Consider the following 25,807-nt stretch of genomic DNA (forward strand, 5'->3'; position numbering starts at 1 on the left):
CGTTTGCCCCCGTTTCGGCATATTCCGGGAATAATCATCTTATTCTGCGCCCTCATCAATGGTCGACTCGCGCACACATGGGCAATCGTATACCCTCAGTTTAGGGCTGTCAATCGACTGTATGTCTATGAGAGTCTTTTCTCAAGCATCACGGATTTCTCGACAGCCGGCATTCCAAGCCGCCCTTCATTGCGACCACCGGGCGCTGAGATGATTCTGGCCTTATACGATTGCACAGGCAACGGGAAATGGGCGGTAAAGATAGTATGCGAAGCTGACAGTCAAAGGTCTGGTGGCTCGTCTTGACGCCCTGCTCAGCCGGCTCATATCAGCGTCCGGCGCGAGAAGCAAATCTGTCAAGATTTCTTCCGACTTGACAGTCCAACACCGAACAGTCTGTGCGTCTCTCTATTCAGCCTGGTCCCCGTGCCCCGTTATCGCTGCTCTTTAGCCATTATGTTTGCTATGATTTTTCTACAGGTGGTTCATGCAGGCGGCGTATATAAGGGCGGGCTGAAAGCCCATAAGAGACCAGCGCAGTGTTACCTCAACGCAGCCTACAGCTTTTCTGTACAGAACACAGTCAACATGTCTTCGCACGCTCAGCAGGATCCGTACGCCCTCGCTGACTTGGATGATGCTCGTTAGCTGACACCTCGACCCAGGTCTATCGCGCCGTCCGAGGCAGCAGATGTCATTGCCGACACGGACGTTGTCTTCGGGCGCACTGTCGTCCCCGTCCCGCTGCACAACAAGCCTATGAAGAAAGACATGCTCGGTCTGTCGAAGTTGACCCAGCGTATCTGAACCCATTCTCATCTGTTCTGATACCAGGGTTTGAGTACGCCGAGCACAGCTACATCGGCGACACTATCAACCTCACGCTTGCCAACGGCACGAAGGTTCCGGCCATCGACCAGAAGTACACGCTCAAGAACGGTCTCGTCGTCACCTACGGCCAGATCAACGGCCTCGCAGGCGATTTCTACGGCACCACAGACCCCATTAGCGATGGCAAGGATGCGCAGGACCAGTCGAAGCGTTTCCTCGCGGCGTTCAGCACCCTCGCCGATCCGAGCTCTCGCCAGCCCCAGGAAGCTCGCGACATCCTCGCCGTCCTACAAACCGAGGTCGACGCTGTCAACGATGCGCTGCACCGCCACGAGGACCCGTCGGTTGCGTACAACCAGCTCCCGGACGTCAGCGTGAAGCTGCAGTGGCTTACGCAGTTCCGCCCTTCCGGGTTTCCGAGCTATCTGGGGCTGGCGCGCATCAACTGGGATCACTTCGGCCCCGACGCGCGCACGGCGTACAACGCAGGGCATGCCCTGGCGCTGCAGACCGCGGCTAACGGTGATCTGGACGGGGCGTACACGCTGAACGCCTTTGCCGACCACTTCCTGGAAGATTCGTTCTCGTCCGGCCACCTGCGTACTCCCCGTAGGGGCTTGCACAGGTCGCTCGACCTTACGTCCGATGCTTGTGCTAAGGTCCGTCTCTTCTCAATGCTATATGACAGACGACCGCTGACTGGCCGTTGTAGTTTATGCACGACGAGGACTGCGCCATTGGCTTGTCGGTCAGGAACCCCGGTGGGGAATGGTGGACCTGCTACGGCGACAAGCGCGCACTTGACGAGGTCGCTGCCGACAACCTCAAGCGCTGCGTCGCCGCCGTGCAGGCCTCCGCAGACGAGATTTACGCCGCCTACACGAACAAGGCCATCCCTTCGCCTAACAACTACAAAGCGTGGACCATCGCCCCGACCCTCGAGTCTGCGCTCGGCACGCAAGACCTTGCACCGCTCTTCAAGTACAAAGATGCCTCCCAGACGGACGTCGAGCGTCGCAAGGTCATCGAGAACCGCCGCATGCGCGAGCTCACCATGAGCTGGTGGTTCTGGTCCACGGCGGCCGAGTGCAAGACGAGCGGGTGGTGGAAGTACCCCATCACAATCGACGGCCCACCCAAGATCGTCCCGTACACCAACTTCGCGGTGACGACCCCGCGCATCTGGAGCGCGCGCGTGTACTATCAGAATCCCCCGGGCGGCGTACTGGAGAGCGTGCACATCGACGGGCAGTGGACCGGCGGCATCGACCAGCCGAGTCTTTGGGACGCCGCGCCCTTCACGCCTCTCGCGGCCATTAACTGGGACCGCGGAAATCAGGTAAGTATCCCGATTCTTTGTGTCCTTGTCTTGTGCTTACATCTCGCCATATAGGTTCGCGTATATTACCTCAACACCGACAACAAGCTGCAGGAGTACTGCTACGAGCACGGCAACTGGTCTCCGGGCAGCCTGAACGGCATGGACATCCAGGCTGCCTTCAATACCTCCATCGCCGCGTTCCAGTACGAGAATGATACCGGTTTGCACATTCGCGTGTATTGCCAAGGTTTGTGGCTCTTCTTTGGGTCGAGCACGCACGTATACTCAGTCCCATTCAGAGGATGGCTCGAACGAGATCCAGGAATTCTGCTGCGATGAACGCTGGCTCAGAGGCGCCACACTGCCTTCGGCTCTCAGCGGGACCAGCATCGCGGCTATCCCCTTCGAATTCAACGGCCTCCAATTCCGCGTCTACTATCAAACCGACGACCTCTACATCCGCGAGCAGGTCCTGAACAACGACGGGTGGTCTTCGGGTAAGCACTTCCTCTGCACCGTCCCTCCCAAACCCCACCTTGTTGACAATCCCTCGCAGGTGATTTCGTGGGTGGCCCAGCGCCCGGCCGAACCCAGATTGGCGCGCTCTTCGGTAGCTGGCGCGGCGTTGTACTGGACGTCTACTGGATGAACATGGATTCCGAGATCACCCGCGCTACCAACATCGATGGTTGGTGGAACAACAGCACTGTCGTCGGCCCTCTTGAACGGGGCGCGAAGTTCGCTCCTGCCCAGTGGGACGGGGGCCGCTACGTTCGGGTGTACTATCAGTCCGCCGACAACTCGGTGCTCGAGATCTGCAACGACAACGACGAGGGCTGGTACTCCGGTGATACTGTGGGAAAGGCTTGAGATGCTACGATGTATCGTATGGCCGTTGTCCGTGTATATAATATATAGTATAGTCGATCTTTGTCATATATCACCTTGCTTGCAAGGTCTTTCCCGTGTCTCATTGACCCCATCAAAATTGACCCCATGTGCGTGGCACGTTACGAAGACAACATCGGTAAATGCGCAGACACCTTCGTCCACAAATCCTGTACGGCACCACACGACGAGCTCTGCCAACGACAGCAGGATTCAGACTCACGCGCGAGATGCAAGCAAGGTATCCAACCGGCGAAGCCGGGGCTTCTCTAGTATCTCGAATGAATGTTATGCCTTGTCCTTGATGAAGCTCCACTTTGCGCCAAGTCATAGAAGCACTGTCAGCTGGAATGCTACTGGCAAGCCCAGGCAAGCCTAGCGCAATGGCTACGCTGCAAGGTCCGGATACTTACTGGATACTATGCAGACGAAGGATCATATCCCGTCACTTGCGAGCAACCCAAAGCCTTGGGAGACCATAGGTGTATCCTGAGATGAGGCACACGTCCAGGAGATAATGAGGCGAGCGGCTGAAAACAAGCAAGATGAGGCTGAGTGCAACACGTAATGTGGGGTAAACAAGTACAAAGGACCTTTCTTACCGAATAAGGAAGATTGACGGCACTTGCCGACGACTTTCTTTTTTAAAGCCTCAATGAATGGGAGCGCGAGCAGACCTCGTCCACCCACTGATAGCGCCGCGGGAAGGAGGCGTTGAAGACGGTCACACGCGGATGAGAGGTACACATTATACATTTCTTTGCTTCACGTCCTACGCTACTCTAGATGGTGTGGTGGTGATACAAGATAGTTCGTGTCGTCGGCGGGGTATACCCACCTGTAAAGAGGCGCGCTACACGAAAGTGAACGGATGCGCTACCCGCTTACAGGCGGTTGACGTTGCCAAGATCCGTGCATGCCTCCTTGACACGCTCGCTCATGGTCTTCTCGCCCTCGCGGACCCAGACACGCGGGTCGTAGAGCTGAAATTGATGTTAGACGGCAGCCCGACGAAACCTTAACGATGAGCAAACGCACCTTCTTGTTGGGCTTATCCGGGCCCTCAGGGTTGCCGACCTGGGTCATCAGGTAGTCCTTCTTGTTGAGGACGAAGTCGCGGATGCCCTTGAGGTAGGCGAACTGGGTGTCGGTATCGACGTTCATCTTGACGACACCGTTGACGACCGCCGTCTTGATCTCGTCCTTCGATGAGCCAGAGCCACCGTGGAAGACGAGGTACCTGCGCGAGTCGTCAGCGATATGTAGGCGCAGGATAATGATCCACATACAAAGGCTTCTCAACCTTGCCACCGAGCTTCTCCGCGGCGTACGCCTGGTGCTTGCCGAGGATGTCGGGCCGGAGCTTCACGTTGCCGGGCTTGTACACACCGTGCACGTTGCCGAAGGCAGCGGCGATGCTGAAGTTCGGGCTGATCGCGGAGAGCGCGCTGTACACGTCGAAGATGTCCTCCGGCTGCGTGTACAGGCTGCTGTTGTCGACGCCCGTGTTGTCGACACCATCCTCCTCACCACCGGTGATGCCGATCTCCATCTCGAGCCAGATGCCCATGGGCGCCATGCGCTTGAAGTACTTCACGCAGGTCGCGATGTTCTCCTCCTTGCTCTCCTCGGAGAGATCGAGCATGTGGGAGGAGAAGAGGGGTTCTTGGTGGACCTTGTAGTGGTCCTCGTCGGCCTCGAGCATGCCGTCGAACCAGGGAAGGAGCTTCTTCGCGCAATGGTCGGAGTGCATGATAACGGGGCTGGCGATCGAAGTCAGCACGGAAGCAAAACGAGTTTTAGAGCTGCGCAACGCACATGCCGTAGTCCTTCGCGACGATGCGGACATGGTGGGCAGCAGCGACAGCGCCACGGATGGACGCCTGCTGCTTGTCGTTTGCGAGACCTTTGCCGGCGAAGTAGGCAGCACCGCCCTGGGAGACCTGGATGATAATCGGGGACTTGATGTCTCTGATATGGGTTCAGTCGCGTAATTACGCGCGATAGAGGAGATCGCTGACCTTGCGGCCTCGAGAACAGCGTTTGCAGTAGAGGAGGAGGTTACGTTCTGGACGAAGGTGAGCGGACGGAATAGGGGAACGAGTGAGTCACGTACGAATGCCTGTCGGAGCGTCGCCCCTTGGTAAGTAGGAATCCAGAGCTACTACACGCTATGACTTACGGGGATGGCAAACTGGGGGGCGTCTGTTAGCTCGTGTACGTGCTTCTGCACCCATCGCACGCACCTTGTGCTCCTTCGCATAGTCAAAGACTTTGCGGACGTTCTCGCCGGTGATGACGCCAGCCTGGATGAGAACCGCCACCGTCAGCACTGCGCTGGTCGTCGTCAGCAGATTGCGCACGCACAGGTACGATGTCGAGGATGCCCATGATTGTGGTGGAGGTAGGAGGGAGGATGGAATTTTCTGAGGGTGGCGACGGCCATCGATGTTTTATCGGCCGTTCCACGTGAGCCCTTTGGTGTGACGTATGTCAGGCCGTCATGTTGGCGAGTCTTTTACGGCCCGCTCCCAGCCCGCTCCTCGTCCGCGCACCGCGGCCTGGCCTTCTCCCCGCCGCGCGTCGGGCAGGCCCAGCTCGCGTGTTGGCATCCCACCGCTGCCTGGCCGACGCAGCGACGGCGGCGCCGCCATGAGCACAGGCAGTCTGGGCGCGGCGGAGACGGGCGCGCAGTCTCGGCCAAGGCTTTCCACGCGAGAAACGTGGCTCCGAACGACCCCGACTTCGGACTCGAACCGCGACCGATCCTTTCTTGGAAATCGCTCCCAGAAAGCGCCTCGTCCAGGGCGCTCCCATCGATGGAAATATCGGAGGCAACGCTGAACCTATCCGCATCCTTGACGACAGCCCAGACTGAGTCGCCTCGCCGATCGCCTTCCCTCTCGCTCGTTCCCTCAGCGCCTCTGTACACCTTTGAGCTCGCTGAGTGCCCTCGATGTTCCAGAAAGCCGCCGAACGAAAGCTAGAGAATCAGGCGGTCGTCCAGCGCTCAGTTGACCTTCCGAATGCCGACTTCAATTCCGTCGGGCTTCCAGCGCGGCACGTGATGTTGAACTTAATGGCCAACCACAATTTCCGCATTATCTTCTGCGTTGACGGCGAGCGGCCAAGCGATGCAGATAGTTGACCCATAGCTCGTCGAACGTCTAGCCGCCCTGTTTGTTCCTTTGGACTGGCAGACGGGTGGATGCGGCCTGATCCCGTCCATTGCGTAGGGACAGGCTGTCGCTGCGTTCCTGTCCGAAGGTATCCCGTGTACGCCGCTATAGAGCGTGGTGAGCAGCAAGGAGGTGAGCGAGCTTCCCCGGCATGCTGTCTGAAGAACGTGCCTCTAGTTCTCCCTTCCTGCGCCATGCAGATCACAAATAGTGGCGGCTCGCCGTCCAGCAAGCGTGCGCCAAGGTCTCTCATTCGGCCCCTGTAATCTGCGAATGAACACTAGCTTCTGCCATAGCGCTACGGTGAACCTTAGCGGAGATGAAGCACTTTTTAGGGCTTTACGGTACGCCTTTGCCTGTCTTCGCGGAATGCATTTGTTGTCAGATAAATGCGATTATTCTCGTGCTGGATTTTGCCGCAGTTGCGGTCTTCAGACTTGCCTTGCACGTCCGGAGCATCACCACACCACTCCGAAGTCCGGGTTCATATTGGGGGAACACGACGCAGGTCCTCGAGAAAATGCGGCTTCGTTGCGGCGTCCCTAGGACACCAAGCGATTTATGTAACCCCCTTTCTTCACAGGTTTATCTGCTGCGATGGGCACGGTGCGTGGGCGCCTCGTACTGTATACACGGACCATACTGACCACGCAACACAGCAGCACCCTGTTACAGACCCAGCCTTCTTCGCCAATCTCCCTCTATGGTACTGATTCTACTTGACAGCGATGCCTCTACCTTCCTTCTTCGTCCCGCTTCTCGTCCCCCCTCGGTTTCTTCCCTCGCCTTCGCATTCATCCTCGCCGAATCTTCGCACTCTTTTTACCCATTGCGCCGCGCCAAGATACCCAGGTCCCCGGCTACGCGAGATCGCTTTAATCAAGCCTCAATCAAGAGAAGCGCCGCAGGGCACCGACGTGCAGCGCGAAGGGACCCTCCTTCGCACGCCTGCCTTCCTGGGACAAGAGGCGGGCGCGCTCCCGCGCGGCGAGCATGGTAATTCACCCAGTACTGTGTCCGCGTATATCGTGCAGCGCTGGGTGCCGCACGACCGCGCTCGGCTAGCTCTTCGACTTTGTCCTATAGGAGACCCTGAGTCAACGACCAGGTCTCTCTCGACGTGGTCGCCTCGCTTCGGGGCTGATCAGCGTCGGACCCTATGCGCGCGGCCGCCACCAATTTACGGGCTATCAGGTGAGCTTGGTGGGCTACGTGAATACGGGGTTAAGACCCCCAAGTCCCGCAATCTACTTGTTCTTCCGTTGGAGCTTTGTACTTCTTCACCGGCTCGATGGAGTCAAGATCCAAGCAAGCTCCCCCTCCCTGCTTTTCTTTCATTCACCGGATTCGGATAGCACGTTCCTCCCTGTGAGTCTGCTGCGCCCGCTGTCCACTCGCCATGAACTAACCACGACCATGAACACGCTCACAGCCAGGTACCCAGGCGCGCTGATCGCCTGCTGGACTTGCTATTGTGCGCGCGACAACACCTACCGCCGAGTACATAATCCGTATGTAAAGCCTTCCTTCTCCCTCGACACGCTTTCGTGCCCCCAATCACTATCACCACAGCCAGATGAACACGGCGCACTCTACCTGACGCTGAGCCGGATATCATAGATATCAGGGCCCTCACAAGACCTACTGCGCCGCGCACAAGACCTTGCCGATGTGACGAGAAGCGCGCGCTCTCCCAGGCGCATCTGCATTCACGCGGGTGGCGCGAATGTGCGATGGAAAGCCCTCGAAAGCGAAGGCGTCCTCTGCGTCCTGCGATCCCATAGCGCACAGGATGACGCATCCCAGACTGGGCCCTTCGCCGTCGACGTAGCTATGAAGGAGTAACCCCTTCTATCTCGCACGCCGCCGTATGCTATGTCTTTCTGTGGGGTCGCGGAGCTGGTGCGCTGCCACCCGGCCAGCGCGCGAAGAGCAGTGGCGCGGCGGCTCATTCACGGGCCTGCGCGCACGGCTCTGAACCCAATCGCGCTCGGCGACGTGCGACGGCGCTAGCAAAAATTTACGACAGCCCCTACGAGAGCCCCGCACCCTCCAAAGCTTGCCAGTGGCTTCCTGGAACTTGCCGCCTGGGCTACGTGTCGGAGGTGGTCGAATCGCCGACCTGCCCCCTCCTATCACTCGCGTAGGCCACCGAGTTCCTCTCCGGCGATTTCTCCTGTGTCAATACCGCCTCAGGCTTCGGTGTGGGACGCTCGCACGTCTGTAGCCGATGCAGACGTATCCGACAGCCGCCACGCAGACCACGCTCGATGTGGCTTAGCGCGCAGAGGGGACCCTCTTACCGACGGCCTTCACGTGCGCGTCCAACTCTTCTCGCCTTTTCACGCGCTACAGTCATCTCCTGGGCCCGCTTCGGCAGTTTCTCGAGCTACTGTATACGCCTATGTTTGGGCTGCGTTCTAGCTGGAACAGCGAGACTTATAGCGTGCGCGATTGACTTCTCGTTTGTGGCCAAGGGCTGGCGCTGGGCTTGCGGCTCCGGAATGTCGGGAGCGCACAATGGTGGCGCCCGCTAATCCCCGTGGCACGTCGGCCGCCCCCAGGTCGCACTTGACAGTGACTGCGCGCCGTCGACTGTTGATTCAGGTCCATCTGCCCTGTCGAATCTATCACAAAACCTCGCAGAAACTCTACCGCGGTCTCGGGCGGGAGGACGGGCGCCAGAACCCGCTGTTGAACGCGCAAAGACTCTACGGAATCAGTGCTTCCCTCGCAACGCCCGTCCTCGCTGAACAGCTACGTGTGGCGTGTATGTATGCGCTTTGTATACCTACCCTGAATGTCAACCAACAAGTCAACAAACCTTCCTATCTCTCCGTCCCCTGCTTGCACCTCGCCAAGCTCCGCGCACGCGACCGGCAAGTCCGAGACATTCACTCAACATTCAGCCCAGCGGGCCTGTGGACACGTTGTGGGGGACTCGCGCACGGCTGATGTGCGAGTCGTACGCGCGCGATGGCGGGCCAGCGATCTTGTGGGGGCCCGTGCATACGCGGTACACTGATATCTGGATCTGACGCCCTGATCAATCTCATGTGCGCCCTCCACCCCCGACACGCTGCTCGCACCTTACCAGGGATACGCCTATGCGCATACACTCTGCTATAAGTAACGGGCGCCATGATCCCGCGCTGATCACTGCACTCAATGTCAATGGCGCCCGATGCGCAGAGCCGCCCCCTTTTCCGGCGCAGATGGGGCTCCTCCCGGACCGCCCGGGCGTCTTCCACGGTTCCATGCATACGCCACCCCGTCGAATCCAAGTCCGCGCGTGCGCATCTGGGCGTTCTTTCAACCTATACCGGGTCAGGAAAGCCCAGCTCTCACACTGATACGCCGCGAACGTCGTCGCCCTCTGCGCGACGAGTGGTCGTGCGTCCGCGCCAGAAGTTCCATCAGTGGGCCGCTGACGGGGGGCCAATTGCGAGGCGGCCGAGCCCAGGCTGGTGTTGCGCGGGAAATGGGACTGGCGAGGGTTGGCAGCGGCGATTGGCGATCCGATGTGTGTGCTCGATCGGGGTCGGGTGTGAATGAATAGTTGCTGCTATCAAGGGGGCGAGCCAGCGGGACAGCTTTGGGATGGTGCAATTCATGGCTGGGTTCTAATCGAGGGCACTATTAATAAGGCCGGTGCCTGCGTCGCGCGCAGGCTGCCTCTTCTTGTCCTTTTAGTCCCCCCTCGCTCTTGGCTCTGGCCTCCATCCTTCTCGCCTTTGGCCCACGCTCAAGCCTCATTCACCGTTGGTGGTCTCGGTGCAGGCACACGTCGTCTATACCCCACCTTCAGTCTCGATACCCACTTCACTTACCCCGCTTTCCTCTTCTGCAAGTTTGACGATGAACGACCTCATTGGGAGCCCGGCGCCGTCGGTTATCCTTTCACGACAAGACGGGAGCTCGTATGCTCTACGACCTGGGCAGACGGGAAGGAGGGCGGTGATATTCTTCTTCGCGAAGGCCGGTGAGTATATTCTGTCATTATGCACGCGTGGGCGGTGTGAATTCGATCGTCGAGACGTGCGCCGCGCTGTCGGGGAACGATTCATGAGCATGCGTAGTGGCGACGAACAAGCGCTCACCAACTATTCCACAGGCGCCATGAACTGCGTATACGAGGTCACACATTTCCGTGAAGCTATACGAGGTGTGTGGCCGTCCGTCTTTACCGTCACCGTCCTCATCCCCTCCCAGAAGACCCCCTGTTCAAGAACGTCGACATTGTGGGCGTGAGCGAGGACGCTGTCTCGAAGTTGAGGATGTTGTCGACAGGGCACGAGCTGAACGTACGTGGCCTCTTCGATCGCCCGCGCGCAGCACGCTGACTGTTTCGCCCCTTCCCCTCGCATTCATTCGACCGCGCCCTTCCCCTTCTCGCGCCCGCCCTGCGACCGCCTCTCCTCCGACCCCTCGCACGCCGCGGCAAACCCTTCTCTCCGTGCCTGACTCACCACCGCCTTGCGCCCACCATCAGTACCCCCTTCTGAGCGACCCGCAACGCGTGGCGCATCGGGCTTACCGCGTTCAGCGGGGCCTCTTCAGGTGGTGGGTCTCCCGGATGACATACGTGATAGACGAGAGGGGGATCGTGAGGTACGTGCGCCATTATCAGCGCCACCAGCGCCTCTCCTAACCGCGTCGTACTAGGGCTGGGCTAGACGAATGGGCTTGGGACAAGCACGTCCCCTTCGTGGCGGACTGGCTGCGGAAATTGGATCGTGAGGCGGCGACGGCGGCAGCTGCTGCGGGGCCGACGACAACGACAACAGCAAGCTTACCACAAGGCGCCCCCTCCCCTTCACTAAGCGGAGCTTCCGCGACGCCGCAACAAGGTTCGTCGGCTTCGTCCAGTGGAGTGGCCCTTCCGCCGTCAGGGGGAACGCCGTTGAATGTGCTCGGACATCCTTGCGCCACAGCGAATAACTTTTCAGCAGGTGCTGCGTTGCCGGTCAATGGGCATGCGGTGGCTGTCTGATGCGGGGACGGTCCGTCAGGATGGAGGACACTGTGTGATATAGGGAGACACGACTTACTACTTACTATGGACTCTCGGTTTCGGTTGGGATATACTTGTCACTCATGTACGGCCTACACACTTGTATAACAGGAACAGTCCAGCGCACTTGGCTCGACGCGGCGTTGGGTGGTGGTGGTGAGACTTTGCATCGCGTAGTTTTGGACCTTGAGATAGAGGCCCCGGGCGGCGTTTGGGTGTCTATAGTTTGGGAGCTGGATATATCTGCGCATTATAGGCTCTACATTACTTCGTAAATGGGGGTGTGGGTGTGCAAGGATGGCGTAGCGAGAGTGAATCATCGCTGCTGGTTCTGCGCAGCCTGCATCATTTCTATATAAACTCGCTAAGTTGGTGTAAAGACACGAGTAAGATTGGGTTACGCACCGGCGTTGAGCTCCGCAAAACGCGCCCCTACCCGCTCTGAGTGCTTCATGAACTTCTCCGTGCAGCTCATAACGCATGTTTCCTGGGGAAGGAAGAGTTGGTTGGTATGCGCGCGACGCGACGTGTCAAATAAACACACCTCCTTCGACGACAAAGTCTTGCTGGTAAAGTCGTTGCAGCACGAGGTGAAGCAGCGCTCAACAATCTTGGAATACGTCTGCAAGAAGTCGGCCATCTGGGGGAACACTGTCAGCGAGTTCTCCCGCGAACGAACGCGCTGTCTGAACCTACCTGGCGCTTCTCGATGACCTTGGTCATATGCGCCTGCTCGGCGGAGGAGAAGTTTGACATGTCCATGATGGCCGAAGGGAAGAAGGAGGAGGGTACGAGGAGTAGAGTTTGGAGATGAAGGCGCTGAGCAGAGCAGCCCTCGCGACCCCGGCGAATTTCTTCGCGTCCGTCCGGCCGAGCTGCCGAAGCGCACGTGCGTCACAATTGTCCGTGGCGCCGATCTCTTCGACTCAGTCTGGACGTTCTCACTTTCTGACTTGCTTTCCCCCTCTTATCCCCGGCCTTTTCCTGCTCTTATAAGGGCTTCCCCACTCTCGCAGGCTATCAGCGCATCTGCTCCAGACCTCCGCTGCGTCGGAAACCTCGCAGAAACCATACAAACACCTCGCCGTCGGCCGTTCTTCCCTCCACTTTCAGCGACCAATCGCAAGTGAGTCATGACAAGCTCTCCAGCTCAACGAGTACCTCATTTCTCCCTCCTCCCTACTAGTGGTTGACCTTAACATGGCCATGCCTTTCAAGGAAGCCCTCTCGAGACTTGAAAACCGTCGGGTCAAGTCTACACGCCCCCTCATTCCCCCGCAGATCCTGCAGGAGGATCTCCCTCTGTGCGTCAACTTCACATACTTCTTGCATCCACTGACATCCCCCAGTACTCTCCGCGCCGCTCAGACCGTCATCGAGGGCCGCGCCGCCGTCGAGCGCATCCTCCGCGGCGATGACGATCGCCTAATGGTCGTCGTCGGCCCCTGCTCCATCCACAACGTCGACGCCGGCCTCGAGTACGCCCGCAAGCTCGCCGCGTACGCCGAGACCGCAAAGGACGACCTCCTCATCGTCATGCGCGTCTACTTCGAGAAACCGCGCACGACTGTCGGCTGGAAGGGCCTCATCAACGACCCCGATCTGAATAACTCGTTCGCGATCAACAAGGGCTTGCGGATGGCGCGCGGGGTGCTCTTGGAGGTGGCGAAGTTGGGCCTGCCCGCTGGGTGCGAGTTCCTCGACACGATCACGCCGCAGTACACGGCGGATCTGGTCACTTGGGGCGCGATCGGGGCAAGGACGACGGAGAGTCAGGTGCATAGGGAGCTCGTTAGTGCGCTCTCGATGCCGACTGGGTTCAAGAACTCGACGGATGGGGGTGTGGGGATTGCGATCGACGCGTGTCGGGCAGCACGGGCAGGACATGTCTTCCTTTCCGTGGGTAAGGAGGGTTTGAGCTCCATCGTTGAGACGGAGGGGAACCCCGACGTGCACCTCATCCTCCGCGGCGGCTCGAGCGGGCCAAACTACGAGGCCGAGCACGTTCGCGACGCGGCAGCAAAACTTGCGAAGGCAAACCTCTCACAAAAGCTCATGGTCAGTACTTCTCGCCATAAATCTCTCACTCGAATCAACTGACATTCTCCAGATCGACTGCAGCCACGGCAACAGCTCAAAACAGTTCTCGCGCCAGCCCCTCGTAGCAGACGACATCGTACGTCTCCGCTCTCCTTTCCTCTTTCCTTTTCAGCATACTCAGTCTCCGCCAGGCCAAGCAACTCGAATCCTCTGACACCGGCCCCATGATCATGGGCGTCATGATTGAGTCCAACCTCGTTGAGGGCCGCCAGGACATCCCCGCATCCGGTCCTGCAGGTCTCAAGTACGGCCAGTCTGTCACGGACGGCTGCATATCCTGGGAGACCACCGTGCCAACGCTCGAGCGCCTGCGCGAGGGTGTGAGGGGACGGCGAGAGCAGATCGCAAAAAACGCGGCGGCGCCTTGAGATACGCACCGCGACTGCGACTTGCGAACCCCTTGTCCGGGATGGAAGCCAAAACTTTCCATGCCAGGACGGGGACAAAAACACCTGGTAGCTATTCCGCTTACCGATGTAGACTATATACGGGATGCACTCGTACGCATGAAAATATACTCGTGTACAATACTCTGTTCCCCGGCTCCTGGCTTAAGCTGACATTCCTTGAATTGCTTGCATTGAAGCAATCATTTGTTTGTCCACTTTGTTTGCTTCCCTTGGCCGGGCTCGGCCGGCAACGCGGCCTTGGCATGATTAGATAAGATAGCCTCCCGTACTGATCATCGCCCTTCACTGCTGCTCTTGACTCGGACCCCTACTGCTCCCAACCATCACCCAGTCTCCCGCTCATCTAGATGCAGCTGTAATACCCTGTCCAGACTCACATACCATGCGCACGGCCCCCACACGTTGTCCTCGAACACCTGTGCTACATCGGCTCCCGACACTTTCCTTGCACTGTTCGGTGCTCTATCGCGCGCAAACACGTCTATCCGACGCGTAGCCGCAACCATCCTATTGCCTGCGACCGCACACGATATTTTGCGCCTAAATCCACCTACTACTTCGCGTCAACCCACGAAACATGGCGTCCCCTCCCCCAATAGACGAGCTTCCGGCTCCTCAGTCCAATGCTGTTCGGGCGATAAAGGATATCGCGTTTGGCAGCGTGCGTGGTTCTTTCCACATTGTTGAACTTGTACTGATTGACAAAAAGGCCGCAGGCATGGTCTCGAAAATCTTCGAGTACCCCTTCGACCTCACCAAGGTCCGCCTGCAGTCCCAAGTCCTAGACACCACCGCCCGCTTCAAAGGTCCCTGGGACTGCTTGAAAACCACATGGGCGGAAGAGGGCATCCTCGGGCTCTACCGTGTACGTCTCTTCACGAATCAACGCGTGCACGTCGCGTCTAACATGATGTTCTGTTATTGTAGGGCGTCCCCGCGCCAGTCGTCGGTGCCATGGCTGAGAACGCGTCCCTCTTCCTCAGCTACAACGAGTTCCAAACTGCGATACGCAAGGTCACGAAGCGCGCCGCGGACGAGGACCTCCCGCTCAAGCACCTTACGCTTGCGGCGGCCGGCGCGGGTGCCGTGACGAGCTTTGTATTGTGAGTCGGCCACGTTCTCCCCAGTTCACCATCCATTGTTCATGCTCATACGCATCACCAGAACCCCAATCGAGCTTGTCAAGTGCAAGATGCAGGTGCAGATGCTCATTCCGCCAACTGGGGGTGCTCCCGCACCTCTCCCCGGTCCCATCTCCGTCTTCCTCGGCGTGCTGCGCCAGTCCGGCCTGCGAGGTCTCTGGCTTGGTCAAACTGGCACCCTCATCCGCGAGACGGGCGGTACCGCCGCGTGGTTCGGCACCAAGGAATACGTTGCGCGCCTCCTCCTTGCTCGACGCGCCAAGCAAGAAGCGTCCTTATCGCCTGGCCCTTCCTCGCCCTCATCTTCCTCGCCCACAGACGCCCACGCCCCACCCCTTAAGCTCAAGCTGTGGGAATCCGCCTTCTCCGGCGCCTGCGCCGGCATCGCCTTCAACGTCGCCCTCTTCCCCGCGGACACCGTCAAGAGCGCGATCCAGACCGAATACGAACTACACCCCGGGCGCCCGCCCTCATCGTTCTTCCGGATGTTCATGGAGATGTATCGGGCACAGGGTGTGCGAGGGCTGTACACGGGATGCGGGGTGACGATCGTGCGGTCGGTACCGAGCAGCGCGATTATCTTCTTGATTTATGATGAGCTGAATAAATTGTTTGGGTAGCTTGTTGAGTCCTGAAATCTGTTTGGGTGATTTGTTGATTCCTGTCATGCTGATGCGCGGACAGACCGAGATCGTCTGGAAATTAAGCAGGAGAGCAGGCAATGATGGCGCGACGTGCTATTGTTCCATTTCGGGAAGTAAGAACGACGTGAAATTGGTTCCATGCGGCTAAAATGAGATTGCCGCATTTGAGTACAATGGCCCATTCCTCGCCTTTTTGGGGTACAATGGTAAATAATCCCTATATAGGTGCCCACCTGTGGGCTCCCATGACTGCTCTCCCCCCCCTCCGCACACACAAACACAGGCGCATTTTCGTATCCATCAGGCAGCAGGAGTGTCTTCTAGACGCGGCCGAAATCAGCTCTCAGACAACAGATCCATTCAACTACGTCCGCCGGTCTCATTCTCCGGTCGCCAGCCTTACCTCACGCAGACGCCAGAATATGTCTCCTCAAGGTTCGCCTCGACCTTCTGCGAGGGCGCGTTATTTATCGAGGCAGGATATTATAATTGAACGTCGGGTGCGCATTGTAGTAACATTGTCGAGAAAGATGCTATACTGATAGATGTCAACAGCACTCGCACGATTCGACGGGCCTGGGCCATTATGCCCGCAGAAGGCTCTCCATCGCCACAGCTCTCTATTTAACCCCTGCCAGCGTCTCTTATGCCGATATCAACGACATGCCGCGCGACATCTTGTCCGAGATATTCGTGCACACCTTGCCGGAATGCGTAACGGACACGATGGTCGACTTTCGCTCGCAGTCTCTCATCATCAGCCAAGTCTGTCGGTACTGGAGAGACGTTGCGATCAAACTTCCGAGCTTATGGCGGCTGATATCCTTGTTTGGGTGCCCGGACGCACACCACCACCGCTCCCTCGAGCTCGCCCGGATATTCGTGGATAGATCGCGTGGTACGGAGCTACGCTTCGAATATTGCGACATCGAGGCAATTTACCTGCGCGATCGAGGCAGAGGGATAGCGAATGTCACCTTTGCCCCTCGCGGTGGACTTGTGAACACCCCTGCGAACGAGCGCTGCCCCTGCGTCCTCGATTTCATGATCTCGCACATCGCAGTGACACGCACGCTGGAGCTCACCGTCGGGCACGCGTCCTGTCAGCGGCTTGCGAGCCTGCCACCGGCAGCAGCTTCAATGTTGCGCGGCATCTCTGTCTCGTTCCTGGAGGGAGGAAACGCTCCGCACACATTAGCGCGCCTGTATGGCACTGCGCCTCAGCTTGCGCACTTCGCTAGGACTACCTCTGTGCCGGCATTGGCGCTGCTACCGCCCGGTCCAACAGATGTACCGTGGCGTCAGCTTGTCACCGCGCATATCTCTGACTCGTCCATCCCCTATAGTCAATTCCTCGAAATCGTGGCTACTGCACCGCTTCTGGCGACGCTGCGAGCTCAACTCTGCCTCGATAGCTTCCATGCTACCCACCCTCCGAGCCCCCCTCATCCCCGAATCATCCAGTCTCGCCTGGAGGAACTCGACATCTTTAGCCTCGCTCCGCTCGATGTGATCTTCAGTTCTCTCCAACTGCCTTCCCTGCGGCGCCTGACACTACGGTCGGTCGGCAGGCGCATACATTCTCCTCCGGTTGGAGCTTGGCCCTGTGACGACTTGCAAACCCTCAGCCACTTCATCGAGGGAATAACACCAGGACTCATGGTCTTGCGTCTGCTCCCTAGCAACGACATCTCGCAAGGCGATCTGATCACCCTACTTCGAAAGGCCCAGATGGCCACTCTCACGGAGCTCGAGCTATTGAGGGGGCCTGTCGCTTCAGACGCCCTGTTTACCCAACTAGATCCAGAATATGGGCCGCCGCTCCTACCTCGCGTACAGAGATTGACGCTGGCTGAATGCAACACCACGGACGGAGCTATTGGGAATATGCTGGCATCGCGCTGCCGGCTCGGGTATCCTCTTCGCATGTTGAGGATCCGAACCCACCTGGACGAGATGGATAGGTATCACAAGGATAAACGGATGTTTCAGTCCCTCGAAGAACAGTATGGCATGCGCGTAGACTATCCAGGGTCAAGGGCATGGTTGGAGGCACTCAAAGCGACTTCAGCCGCTCGTCGGAAAGGTAGATTATGAGCCCCCAGCACTCCTCAAATATTACTCAGTACGCTCCTCATATGTGGTCCAGGCAGATTTCGCGATCCATCACACTGGCATCCGCTGAACGCATGTTCCAACGCTTGGGCCCGATTGTCTTTGTACCATGTATCGTTGAAGACTATTTACATCGTGCCAGCAGCACCCTTGCTGGACACGTGCTTGAGCAATCGGGAAAAGCTCAGCTCGTCAGCACACAGGGCAGACTGGGCAGGAGTAGCGTATGCGAAGTGAATCTGCTACAGTTCCGGGGCCCGAAGGTCGTCGAGAAGGCTACCGATGGGCGTCTGAATCTTCTCCAGCGCTAACGCTCGAAGGTCCTTCGCACCGAGCTTGTACCCAGCCATGCAGCAGGTTGTCAGGTACATTTACCGAAGAAGCGCGCCAGAGAATGGCCATTGAGAGCGGCCGTGATTCAAATAACCCCGAAGCGGAACCAATTTCCTCGGGGCCTGCCGCATTTGGTTCCGCTTGTGGACGTCGAGGGTTGGCCTTAGCCACCATACCACACCGCTTGTCACTGCCCGCAGCTGGCCCCCGCGCCCTCTTTCACGCTCTGTTCATTGATACGCAGTCTGGCCCGGCGTTTGTGTCGCCTCGTGTTCGTTCAAAGACGGGGTCCCGTGACTAGCTCGTGTCGTCTATTGATCGGACCGGCGGGGTACAAAAGGCCAGGATCCTCGCTTGATCCCCCATCTCTCTTCTTCCCTTCTGCCCCCATCGCCTCCCCGACTAGCGAGCGCGTCGCTGGGCGTGTCTTCTCCTCGCTTCTTCCCTTCTCGCTTCCTCTTTGCGCTCTACTGTACGCGAGTGACTTGCGATCGTCGTGGTGGCCACTGCGCCCGACACCGTTCCCCCTCGTCCTGTCCTCGTCACCATTCTCGCTCCTCCTCATTTCCTTCACTCATATGTCTCTTACTATACTTTATCTACATGCCACTTACCTACCATCCTCAAGCTCGCCCCAACACCGCTCCTCAACGCGTTCTCTTTCACGTCCGCCACTTTGTGGCGGATAGGCGCCGCGCTGTCCTGCTCGTTCAAGGACTTCGTCGAAGGGTACTCGAGACGAAAAGTGGCTCTCAAGGTGCGTGGCAATGCTCGTGCGCTCATACGCTTGCTCATTGCTTCTGTAGCTCGTCAACGCCACTCGATCTTCGATGCCGGCCTTGCCATTAGGTGCGTCGCCACTCCCCTTCCCATCGTTCTCCATACTGACCATCGATCAGGATTTTTGAGTCTCCTTGAATCTACGCTCTTTGGGCTGCGTTTGTCCTCTTGTCGACGCCACTCCTTCGCGGACGCCACTCGACCGCGACGCCATTCGGGCACTGACCTCAAGCGCGTCAAATCCGATCGCAATGTTTCAACTACTTTTCGCTCATCGACCTCAAGTCTTTTCAGGGCTCTCCTTCGACACCCTCGACCCTCCTGTAACGTCCTCAAGCCATCCTCGAGACCTCGCTCGACCTTCCTACCTTGTGGGAAATGCTCGTAGGCTTAATCTTTGGCTTTTCGATCGCTCTCGACATCAAGACACGCTTTCGACCACGCGATCCACCCTCGACATCGAGACGAACTACCGACGCTCTCTCGACCTCGCTTCGCTTCGACATCGAGACGAGCTCCTGACACTCGCGCTCTCTGGCTGCGCAACACTGACCTTTCGTCTCGGGCTCTCTCCTTCCTCTGATGCTCCGATGGAGAAGAACGAAGAGCAAGGCTCCACACGTGTGCCTCAAGCGACTTGTGTGCCTCAAGACCCCCTTGGGATAGGTGCGCTGCTAGCGGGCGGTGCACCGGCGCCAGACCTCATCGTGGTCCAAGGGTGAACCTCACCTGCGTTGCGGGTGAGGGCCAACTGGCGTTCGATCGCGGGAGTGAGTGTGAGGTGCGTATTGATCGCTGTTGTCTTTCTTGCCATTGTTGACCTCCTTTCGCAGAGTGATGCGTGATTGAGTAACCTTGTGGCGTGGCCGACTACAACAATCGGTCCATGGCGACTGCGCGCTGGGTGCAGCCTTGCCTTTCGACGTGTCATGCTGAGATTGAGATCGCGCACGAGTTACAGCTCTCGTCGCTGTCTACGTTCCCCTCATTGTAAGGGCCCGAGGTCTCTCGCGCCTTGTGAGCTAACGCCTCTAGCGCTTGAGCTAACGTGTGTGCCCCTTCTATTTCTCTTCCCTGATCATGCTGATAAACTTTCAGTGTCGCGCCTCCGCCGACGTCAACGTACCCTTGACGTGATAAGCTGCCTCGGTCTCCTCACCTTCTCGCCCTCGCCGTTCGGCCTATCGAGCCCGACCTTCGACCGCTCGTGCTCATCAGTATCGCGCTCTCGGAGGTTTACGTCACGCGCTCGCTTGCCCCGTCACCGCCGGTCTCGCCGTCGTCGTGCTTGAGTCTCGTCATCGCATTCGGCTCTCGTCTTCTCGCACTGTTATATCCATTTCTCTACCACAAGGTCTCCCTGACGGGGAGACCGGGCCCGAAGGGCCTTCCCTCGGACTAGGTGTACTTCGTACACCGGCGCCAGGCCTCAACGTGGCCCAAGGGTGAACCTCTCGACTTTGTCGAGAGGGCCAACTGGCGTTCCCGCTCGAAGGCGTGAGCGTGAGGTATGTTCATTCATCTGTTCATGCTTCGTCGTCGCTGATCGTCTTTCGCAGTGTGATGCGTGATTGAGTGAGCTTGAGGTGTGCTCGAGCGCAACCGTTGGCGCTTGGCAAGAGCGTGCTGAGTGGCATTTGCCTTCTCAGTCTCCCATTCCGAGGTTTCGTGCTAAGCTCTGAGAGAAAGAGCGGCTCTTGGCTCTTGTGCGAGGACGCCTAGAATTCTCGCGTCACCCTGACCGACGCATTCATCGTATGAGTTGAACGTGCGTGTCACTTCTGTTTCCCTTCCGGACACATGCTCATCAGATTTCAGTGTCGTGCTTCCGCCGAACTCAACGTGCTCTCGGGATTATCAGCTGTGGTGTCGCTCCTGAGTCGTCGCCGCGGCATGCTTGTCGTCCGCTAGGCTCGTGCTCTCGTCGTCTTGCTCTCGCTCTCCCAACATCGCTATCCCGGCCTTCATCGTGTCCGAGTCTTGTCATCTCATTAGGCTCTCATCCTCCTCCATCCCGTCCATCTTCTTACTTCAAAAGGTCTCCTTAACGGGGAGACCGGGCCCAAAGGGCCTTCCCTTGGAATAGGGCGCGCGTCTTCGGCGGACCTTCAAGAGGCTGCCGTCGACCGTGTCCCGGCGCCAGGCCTCAACGCGGCCCAAGGGTGAACCCCACCAGCTTTGCGGGTGGGGGCCAACTGGCGTGTCTGACGATGCGTAGGAAGACCTCGTCAGGCGAACAACAAGGAGCAATACCACGTCGAGCGAACAGCAAGGAGCAAGAGGGCAGCAAGGAGAAAAAGGGCAGCAAGGAGCAAGAGCACCTCAAGACGGGAGTGAGGGCAAGGCGCAAGACATCAACGTCCTCAAGACCGGCCGTGAAGTAAGAGCAATACGCAAGGCCTCAAGACGCGTGCCTCAAGCTGTGTGCTTCAAGACTGCGTGCCTCAAGACCCCCTTGGAATAGGTGCCCCGCACCGGCGCCAGACCTCATCGCGGTCCAAGGGTGAACCTCCTCGAAAGGGGAGGGCCAACTGGCGTATCTCGACTACCGGCTTCTGGCGTGAGGTGCGCTCTTCCTTCGCTTCTCTACCTTCCGACGCTGACCGTCTTTTGCAGGTTTTGGTTCGTACTTGAGTAAGCGTGAGCACGCCGTCACCGTCAAGCGCTTTGGCGATGGCTTCATTGAGAGTTACTTTCATTCGCGCGTTCATGTCAGGCGACGTATCACTCCGTGAACGCAGAGTGCCGCGCGATGCTTGAGTTCTTGTGCGTACGCACTGTCTTCCCCTCGTGCTGCAATCAAGCTGATTCGATTTCCAAAGCGGTCGTGCTTCAGCCGACGCCAACGTCTCCTGAGTCTAGGTTGTGGGGAGGATGCCATGCCATTGAGATCTCGCGTGTCATCGTCGGCACCTGCTTCTGCAAGCGACTTGGCAAGTTGCTCAGGCGACTCTTCTACACTCTAAGCCTGCATCGCTGAGTTCAAGCCCGCTTTGAGACGAAAGAATTCCGACCTTTCATTCGCCGCGCGCGTTGCGCGCGGCATGCTTGCTTGAGAGTCATGTGCGTAACTGCTACCGTTCGTCTGATTCGTGCTGATTACTGGCCTGATTATAGTGTTCTTTTCCACGGCGTCAAACCATGTAATGGCGCTGAGCAAGCAACCATTTAAGATTCGCAGCAGCGAGCCAAAGTCTCTTCGTCAATCCTCTTCGCCGGCGCTTTGGCCGCGCGCTGTACTCGCGGCAAGCCTGTCATCGATTCCCCAGGCTGAGCCTCGTTCTCGGGCCGTCTTACATCTGGAGGCGGTCCCGCCATCCTTAGACCCACTGAGCTTTTCTTCTGGTCTCCCCTCAAGGGAGACCGGGCCACAACAGGTCTCTGACAAGACGCATGCCTTCGGTATGCCTCAACTTGGAAAGATGAGTTTCGAATCTCGATGGAGATCAGGCGCATGAAGGGTGAGGTTGTACAGGTGGTGCACTCGCTATGTGCTCTTGGGCGTATGATGATGCCCATTCTTCCCAAATATGGGTCTAGATGATGCAAGCTTCCCTCTTCCTAAGCCTCCTTGCCTCGGATGCAGCTAAAGGTGAACATGCGTGCATGATAGCGCGTCACAACAATTCTGGGATGAATCCTGTACTGGCTTGCGATCATTCGCTCTGTAACCTCTTATATTCTGCTTCAACTATGTCCTTAAATATCTTTCAATTGCCTCCAAACAGTCGACATCCACGTACCCTGGTGTGAGAGCAAAAGTTGAACCGTGACCAAACTGTGACGGTCATGTGCCCCCCTTTGTTCCGCTTTCGGAAGGAAGAACAACGAGTGTCCCAACTTGTCCTGGACCCCCATATGCGCACAATGGTATCCCCTTATCGAGACATAATAGGTATGTCTCGATATATAAAGATAGTGATATGGCTTATTGTCTCGCTTTTTCCTCGCTTATGCCAAGAGTATGTCCTACAACGGCCGAGGATCGCGTCGGTCTCCTGCGCAGACGCCGGGTCCTACCACCTCAGCCATCCTTCAACCTCAGACGGTGAGACTAACATGAATATTGGAAGCTCCCTCTCTCTGACAGTCGCCAACAGCGCTGGAATGCATCGAGCAGAAGTCCCTCCAACCTGTATTCCTCGTCACAATCCGCGCCGCCGCATGCTATCGGATCCCACGACGCTCGCGCTCCTGCGGTCAACCCTCATGATGAGCTCTTGTGCTTTCCCGAGTCTACGTACCCCGCCTACCCCCCTGCGCTACAACCGCTCTCCCTCGACTCCTGGCGCCCAGGCTACGGAAATCCCGAGCTGTCACCCCTCACGATCTCCCTTTCCCCGGCGTCAAATGGCGATCATCTTGACTTCGTGAACGAGATGCCGCCCGAAATTTTGGCGGAGATATTCGTGCACACCCTGCCGCTGCGCGTGGACGATGCGAAGCCTAACCGTTGGTACGAACCTTTCGTCATCAGCCATGTCTGCCGTTATTGGAGAGACGTGGCAATAAACCTTCCGACTCTATGGCAGCGGCTCTCCTTGGCAGGATGTCCGAGCATGCACGACCACCGCCCCCTTGAACTCGCTCGCCTTTTCGCGGACAGATCACGCGGCATGGGTATGCTGTTCGAGTATAGCGATGATGAAGCATCCATCCTGCTCTGGCATGACCCCGAAGAACTCGTCCCCAATGGTCTTCCAATCACACCCGCGAACCAGCGATGCTACTGCGTTCTCGACTTCATCATCTCGCACATCGCGCAGATACGCGTGCTCGAACTCACCGTTGTACACGCATCGTGCCATCGGCTCGCATCCCTTCCACAAGGAGCAGCACCCGTATTGCGCGAGATCTCCGTCCAGTTTCTCGAGGGAGGAGAGGAAACACAGGCGCTCTCCCGCCTATACGCTACCTCGCCACAGCTGGCGCATTTTTCCAGAAGGAGCTATATGGAAATCTGCAGTATACCGCTCCCGATCGATGTGCCCTGGCAACGGCTCGTCAGCGCCCACATCGGCGACTCTCCTGTTCCCCACACCAAGTTCCTCGAGATCATGACTGTTGGACAATCGCTGGCGCAGCTCGAGATCGTTCTCTGCTCTGACGCACATACACCCTTCAGGCCGCTGCAAACCCCCATCACCCAAAACAACCTGCGGACCCTCATTGTCTATGACGATGAGCCGCTCGATGCTGTTCTGCAAAGCCTTCGACTCCCCTCACTCCGCGAAGTGAGACTGCGGCCGAAAACGAGCGATCCCCCTGTTTGGCCTTGCAACGATGCGAGGATTCTGCAACAATTCGTTCAGGCAACATCGGGAGGATTGCATGTCTTGGAACTGTCGGATGCGATTAGCCTGTCCGAAGGAGACCTGATAGCTCTGCTTCAGCTCCCGCAGGCAGCGTCGCTTACCACGCTGCAAGTGTGCGGTCCGCTCATACAGGACGCGTTTTTTACTCTTCTGGATCCTACGTGCGGACCACCACTTGCACCTGACTTGACAAAATTGATTATCAGCCGTTGTGCTATCACTGACGGTATCATTGCGGACATGCTTGCCTCGCGTCAACAACATCACCATCCTCTGCGCTCTGTGCATATTGTTTACCACCCCTTATGTCAGGGTCGACATTCCAAGGATATATCTGGTTTCCAATTACTGAAGGAGCAATACGGCATGCGCATATGGTGGGCGTGATAGAGAAGTACATAAGATAGTTACATATATATATATACAACATTTTTACCTTACTCTGAGATCTTTCCAATCATCCTACAGTCGCAGCCCAGGTGTACCCCGTGGCCGCCCTCAGCTGCTCTCGCAAGGCTGGGGCGCGATTAGCTGCATACCAAGGATTGTTTGAGGTAACAGTAATCGTGCCCGCGGCTGTCTTGTTCGACACGCGCACGAGCAAGTCGAAACAATTCTGCTCGTCATCGCGCAGAGCAAGTTGAGACGTAGAAGCATTGTAGGCGAAGCGGATCCGATGCAGTTGCGTGGCTTCAAGATCGTCGAGAAAGCTGCCGATAGGCGTTCGAATATCTTTCAGCGTTAATCGCTGGAGGTTCTTGGCATGAATCTTGAACCTGCACCTCTCCTTCTCTGTGTCCGGCAAGACGGACGCAAACACCGCCTTCTCCAGCTTCGTCGCTTGGTACAGGATGAGGTGCAGGTCGTTGATTGTTATGGGGCTCGTCACCGTCAAGGACTTGATGGAACCCCAACGAGCTCGCTCGGGAAGAACACAGATGCCACCCGCAAAGGACTCGGTGCCGCTCAACTCGACGTGTCCGTCTTTGAAGGACGAGCTGCTACTTGCCGTTGTGGAGCGAGGCGCCGACGACGAGGACTGAGCTACTGCATTGTCGGTTGTGTCCTGGACGTCGGCAGCGTATGGGAGAGAAGGCGCGTCCGCATCGGTGGCGGGTGAGTGACGAGCTGCACCTGCAACTGGTTGTGCAGGCATGGCATCGGACGTAGCAGGCGGAGGAGCCAAGTCGTGCGGCACGACCGACGAATGACAGGCCGCTCTCGTTAGGGAAAGACGAGCGGACGAGGCAGTGGGCGAAGCAGACGGTCCTTGCTGCACTGGCTGTGGCTGATGAACAAGATGGGACGCAATTGTGGACAGAAGAGGTCCTGCCAAAGTTGGAGGTACAACTTGCGAAGGCGCCGTCTGCGCCGAAGATGCGAGCATGGAGGTGATGGGGCCTGCATTGCTCGATTCGGAGGGAACGTCCGGAAGGGGAATGGTCGACAGCCTGGGCGCGAACAGGATATGCGGCGGCGGGCGATAAGGTGCGAATCGGTTGGCGCCATGCTGTGAGGCGGGGGCGCGAAGGGGAAGACGGGAGCGCTGGTTCGACTGGTACATTGCGGCAAAGATCAGCGCGAAAAAACTGTTGGTGGAAGGCTGAGCGTGCGTTAGTTATGTGTGTTATGTCGGAACACGCTAGCCCACTCACCCGTAGGTGGTCTAAGATCATACAACGAGGGCCAAAGGTTCCCGTCTTTCAGACCAGATAGCAGGGTCTTCAGGGCGTAG

The 25,807-nt window shown here is 57.8% G+C and overlaps 16 protein-coding genes across 16 annotated transcripts; 11 read left to right on the top strand and 5 right to left on the bottom strand.

The window, feature by feature from the left end:
• The first annotated feature begins 164 nt into the window (after window positions 1-164).
• Window positions 165-3,194, top strand: SCHCODRAFT_02615204 (fucose-specific lectin). Its single transcript, XM_003033794.2, has 7 exons — window positions 165-614; window positions 666-778; window positions 835-1,490; window positions 1,544-2,170; window positions 2,225-2,399; window positions 2,452-2,649; window positions 2,709-3,194. Exons 1-7 carry the CDS (start codon window positions 589-591, stop codon window positions 3,020-3,022), a joined length of 2,109 nt encoding a protein of 702 aa, XP_003033840.1. The 5' UTR covers window positions 165-588; the 3' UTR covers window positions 3,023-3,194.
• Window positions 3,195-3,806: 612 nt separating this feature from the next.
• SCHCODRAFT_02615209 (fructose-bisphosphate aldolase) lies at window positions 3,807-5,460 on the bottom strand. The gene is made up of 9 exons (XM_050344701.1): window positions 5,408-5,460; window positions 5,287-5,346; window positions 5,223-5,234; window positions 5,157-5,162; window positions 5,062-5,108; window positions 4,859-5,011; window positions 4,330-4,803; window positions 4,079-4,280; window positions 3,807-4,023 (listed from the first exon to the last, which is right to left on the bottom strand). The coding sequence occupies exons 1-9, from the start codon at window positions 5,429-5,431 to the stop codon at window positions 3,925-3,927; spliced, it is 1,077 nt and encodes a 358-aa protein (XP_050201672.1). The 5' UTR covers window positions 5,432-5,460; the 3' UTR covers window positions 3,807-3,924.
• Window positions 5,461-6,031: 571 nt separating this feature from the next.
• SCHCODRAFT_02492477 (uncharacterized protein) lies at window positions 6,032-6,472 on the bottom strand (the record flags this gene model as incomplete). The annotated part of the gene is made up of 1 exon (XM_050342968.1): window positions 6,032-6,472. The coding sequence occupies one exon, from the start codon at window positions 6,470-6,472 to the stop codon at window positions 6,032-6,034; it is 441 nt and encodes a 146-aa protein (XP_050201673.1).
• A 211-nt stretch (window positions 6,473-6,683) lies between these two features.
• On the top strand, window positions 6,684-7,835 carry SCHCODRAFT_02193910 (uncharacterized protein). The gene is made up of 3 exons (XM_050342031.1): window positions 6,684-6,825; window positions 6,879-7,413; window positions 7,458-7,835. Exons 2-3 carry the CDS (start codon window positions 6,948-6,950, stop codon window positions 7,589-7,591), a joined length of 600 nt encoding a protein of 199 aa, XP_050201674.1. The 5' UTR covers window positions 6,684-6,825; window positions 6,879-6,947; the 3' UTR covers window positions 7,592-7,835.
• A 1,388-nt stretch (window positions 7,836-9,223) lies between these two features.
• Window positions 9,224-9,624, bottom strand: SCHCODRAFT_02193695 (uncharacterized protein). Its single transcript, XM_050342030.1, has one exon. The coding sequence runs from the start codon at window positions 9,476-9,478 to the stop codon at window positions 9,272-9,274; it is 207 nt and encodes a 68-aa protein (XP_050201675.1). The 5' UTR covers window positions 9,479-9,624; the 3' UTR covers window positions 9,224-9,271.
• Window positions 9,625-10,077: 453 nt separating this feature from the next.
• Window positions 10,078-11,212, top strand: SCHCODRAFT_02697968 (thioredoxin-like protein; the record flags this gene model as incomplete). The annotated part of the gene is made up of 6 exons (XM_003033795.2): window positions 10,078-10,201; window positions 10,334-10,384; window positions 10,432-10,523; window positions 10,712-10,830; window positions 10,885-11,069; window positions 11,172-11,212. The coding sequence occupies 6 exons, from the start codon at window positions 10,078-10,080 to the stop codon at window positions 11,210-11,212; spliced, it is 612 nt and encodes a 203-aa protein (XP_003033841.1).
• Window positions 11,213-11,630: 418 nt separating this feature from the next.
• SCHCODRAFT_01093258 (uncharacterized protein) lies at window positions 11,631-11,995 on the bottom strand (the record flags this gene model as incomplete). Its single annotated transcript, XM_003034382.1, has 3 exons — window positions 11,631-11,720; window positions 11,778-11,873; window positions 11,930-11,995. The coding sequence occupies 3 exons, from the start codon at window positions 11,993-11,995 to the stop codon at window positions 11,631-11,633; spliced, it is 252 nt and encodes an 83-aa protein (XP_003034428.1).
• Window positions 11,996-12,179: 184 nt separating this feature from the next.
• Window positions 12,180-13,863, top strand: SCHCODRAFT_02615224 (3-deoxy-7-phosphoheptulonate synthase). The gene is made up of 5 exons (XM_003033796.2): window positions 12,180-12,359; window positions 12,420-12,537; window positions 12,583-13,291; window positions 13,344-13,409; window positions 13,465-13,863. Exons 2-5 carry the CDS (start codon window positions 12,434-12,436, stop codon window positions 13,699-13,701), a joined length of 1,116 nt encoding a protein of 371 aa, XP_003033842.2. The 5' UTR covers window positions 12,180-12,359; window positions 12,420-12,433; the 3' UTR covers window positions 13,702-13,863.
• Window positions 13,864-14,015: 152 nt separating this feature from the next.
• On the top strand, window positions 14,016-15,564 carry SCHCODRAFT_02569288 (mitochondrial carrier). Its single transcript, XM_003033797.2, has 4 exons — window positions 14,016-14,404; window positions 14,453-14,608; window positions 14,671-14,846; window positions 14,908-15,564. The coding sequence occupies exons 1-4, from the start codon at window positions 14,321-14,323 to the stop codon at window positions 15,503-15,505; spliced, it is 1,014 nt and encodes a 337-aa protein (XP_003033843.1). The 5' UTR covers window positions 14,016-14,320; the 3' UTR covers window positions 15,506-15,564.
• Window positions 15,565-15,833: 269 nt separating this feature from the next.
• Window positions 15,834-17,899, top strand: SCHCODRAFT_02569293 (uncharacterized protein). Its single transcript, XM_050343821.1, has 2 exons — window positions 15,834-16,029; window positions 16,085-17,899. Exons 1-2 carry the CDS (start codon window positions 15,952-15,954, stop codon window positions 17,624-17,626), a joined length of 1,620 nt encoding a protein of 539 aa, XP_050201676.1. The 5' UTR covers window positions 15,834-15,951; the 3' UTR covers window positions 17,627-17,899.
• A 681-nt stretch (window positions 17,900-18,580) lies between these two features.
• On the top strand, window positions 18,581-19,479 carry SCHCODRAFT_02664366 (uncharacterized protein; the record flags this gene model as incomplete). Its single annotated transcript, XM_003033799.2, has 4 exons — window positions 18,581-18,706; window positions 18,784-18,826; window positions 18,877-18,915; window positions 19,052-19,479. The coding sequence occupies 4 exons, from the start codon at window positions 18,581-18,583 to the stop codon at window positions 19,477-19,479; spliced, it is 636 nt and encodes a 211-aa protein (XP_003033845.1).
• SCHCODRAFT_02194039 (uncharacterized protein) lies at window positions 19,426-20,102 on the top strand. Its single transcript, XM_050342032.1, has 2 exons — window positions 19,426-19,538; window positions 19,591-20,102. The coding sequence occupies exon 2, from the start codon at window positions 19,687-19,689 to the stop codon at window positions 20,047-20,049; it is 363 nt and encodes a 120-aa protein (XP_050201677.1). The 5' UTR covers window positions 19,426-19,538; window positions 19,591-19,686; the 3' UTR covers window positions 20,050-20,102.
• A 455-nt stretch (window positions 20,103-20,557) lies between these two features.
• Window positions 20,558-21,613, top strand: SCHCODRAFT_02493495 (uncharacterized protein; the record flags this gene model as incomplete). Its single annotated transcript, XM_050342984.1, has 6 exons — window positions 20,558-20,659; window positions 20,753-20,919; window positions 20,976-21,137; window positions 21,178-21,322; window positions 21,474-21,523; window positions 21,580-21,613. The coding sequence occupies 6 exons, from the start codon at window positions 20,558-20,560 to the stop codon at window positions 21,611-21,613; spliced, it is 660 nt and encodes a 219-aa protein (XP_050201678.1).
• A 168-nt stretch (window positions 21,614-21,781) lies between these two features.
• On the top strand, window positions 21,782-22,125 carry SCHCODRAFT_02532690 (uncharacterized protein; the record flags this gene model as incomplete). The annotated part of the gene is made up of 2 exons (XM_050343556.1): window positions 21,782-21,820; window positions 21,875-22,125. A coding segment is annotated over exon 2 (222 nt), but the record flags the coding sequence as incomplete, so codon positions are not given.
• Window positions 22,126-22,610: 485 nt separating this feature from the next.
• SCHCODRAFT_02685533 (uncharacterized protein) lies at window positions 22,611-24,615 on the top strand. The gene is made up of 2 exons (XM_003033801.3): window positions 22,611-22,805; window positions 22,858-24,615. The coding sequence occupies exons 1-2, from the start codon at window positions 22,722-22,724 to the stop codon at window positions 24,457-24,459; spliced, it is 1,686 nt and encodes a 561-aa protein (XP_003033847.1). The 5' UTR covers window positions 22,611-22,721; the 3' UTR covers window positions 24,460-24,615.
• On the bottom strand, window positions 24,530-25,748 carry SCHCODRAFT_02664369 (uncharacterized protein; the record flags this gene model as incomplete). The annotated part of the gene is made up of 2 exons (XM_003034383.2): window positions 24,530-25,675; window positions 25,728-25,748. The coding sequence occupies 2 exons, from the start codon at window positions 25,746-25,748 to the stop codon at window positions 24,530-24,532; spliced, it is 1,167 nt and encodes a 388-aa protein (XP_003034429.1).
• Window positions 25,749-25,807: the final 59 nt, after the last annotated feature.

The sequence above is a fragment of the Schizophyllum commune genome (assembly GCF_000143185.2).
Source record: "Schizophyllum commune H4-8 unplaced genomic scaffold SCHCOscaffold_3, whole genome shotgun sequence".
Classification (NCBI taxonomy): domain Eukaryota; kingdom Fungi; phylum Basidiomycota; class Agaricomycetes; order Agaricales; family Schizophyllaceae; genus Schizophyllum; species Schizophyllum commune.

Coding starts and splice junctions, on each gene's coding strand:
- SCHCODRAFT_02615204 (XM_003033794.2), top strand. CDS start 589: ATGTCTTCGCACGCTCAGCAGGATCC. Junction 1,491..1,543: donor CGTCCGATGCTTGTGCTAAG/GTCCGTCTCTTC, acceptor TGGCCGTTGTAG/TTTATGCACGACGAGGACTG. Junction 2,171..2,224: donor ACTGGGACCGCGGAAATCAG/GTAAGTATCCCG, acceptor CTCGCCATATAG/GTTCGCGTATATTACCTCAA.
- SCHCODRAFT_02615209 (XM_050344701.1), bottom strand. CDS start 5,431: ATGGGCATCCTCGACATCGTACCT. Junction 5,012..5,061: donor GCTGTTCTCGAGGCCGCAAG/GTCAGCGATCTC, acceptor AACCCATATCAG/AGACATCAAGTCCCCGATTA. Junction 4,804..4,858: donor GTCGCGAAGGACTACGGCAT/GTGCGTTGCGCA, acceptor TTCGATCGCCAG/CCCCGTTATCATGCACTCCG.
- SCHCODRAFT_02193910 (XM_050342031.1), top strand. CDS start 6,948: ATGCCTCTACCTTCCTTCTTCGTCCCGCTTCTCGTCCCCCCTCGGTTT. Junction 7,414..7,457: donor ACCAATTTACGGGCTATCAG/GTGAGCTTGGTG, acceptor AAGACCCCCAAG/TCCCGCAATCTACTTGTTCT.
- SCHCODRAFT_02193695 (XM_050342030.1), bottom strand. CDS start 9,478: ATGGAACCGTGGAAGACGCCCGGGCGGTCCGGGAGGAGCCCCATCTGC.
- SCHCODRAFT_02615224 (XM_003033796.2), top strand. CDS start 12,434: ATGGCCATGCCTTTCAAGGAAGCCCTCTCGAGACTTGAAAACCGTCGG. Junction 12,538..12,582: donor CTGCAGGAGGATCTCCCTCT/GTGCGTCAACTT, acceptor GACATCCCCCAG/TACTCTCCGCGCCGCTCAGA. Junction 13,410..13,464: donor CCCTCGTAGCAGACGACATC/GTACGTCTCCGC, acceptor AGTCTCCGCCAG/GCCAAGCAACTCGAATCCTC.
- SCHCODRAFT_02569288 (XM_003033797.2), top strand. CDS start 14,321: ATGGCGTCCCCTCCCCCAATAGACGAGCTTCCGGCTCCTCAGTCCAAT. Junction 14,405..14,452: donor AGGATATCGCGTTTGGCAGC/GTGCGTGGTTCT, acceptor ATTGACAAAAAG/GCCGCAGGCATGGTCTCGAA. Junction 14,847..14,907: donor GCCGTGACGAGCTTTGTATT/GTGAGTCGGCCA, acceptor ACGCATCACCAG/AACCCCAATCGAGCTTGTCA.
- SCHCODRAFT_02569293 (XM_050343821.1), top strand. CDS start 15,952: ATGTCTCCTCAAGGTTCGCCTCGACCTTCTGCGAGGGCGCGTTATTTA. Junction 16,030..16,084: donor ATATTATAATTGAACGTCGG/GTGCGCATTGTA, acceptor AGATGTCAACAG/CACTCGCACGATTCGACGGG.
- SCHCODRAFT_02194039 (XM_050342032.1), top strand. CDS start 19,687: ATGCTGAGATTGAGATCGCGCACGAGTTACAGCTCTCGTCGCTGTCTA.
- SCHCODRAFT_02685533 (XM_003033801.3), top strand. CDS start 22,722: ATGTCCTACAACGGCCGAGGATCGCGTCGGTCTCCTGCGCAGACGCCG. Junction 22,806..22,857: donor CCATCCTTCAACCTCAGACG/GTGAGACTAACA, acceptor AGTCGCCAACAG/CGCTGGAATGCATCGAGCAG.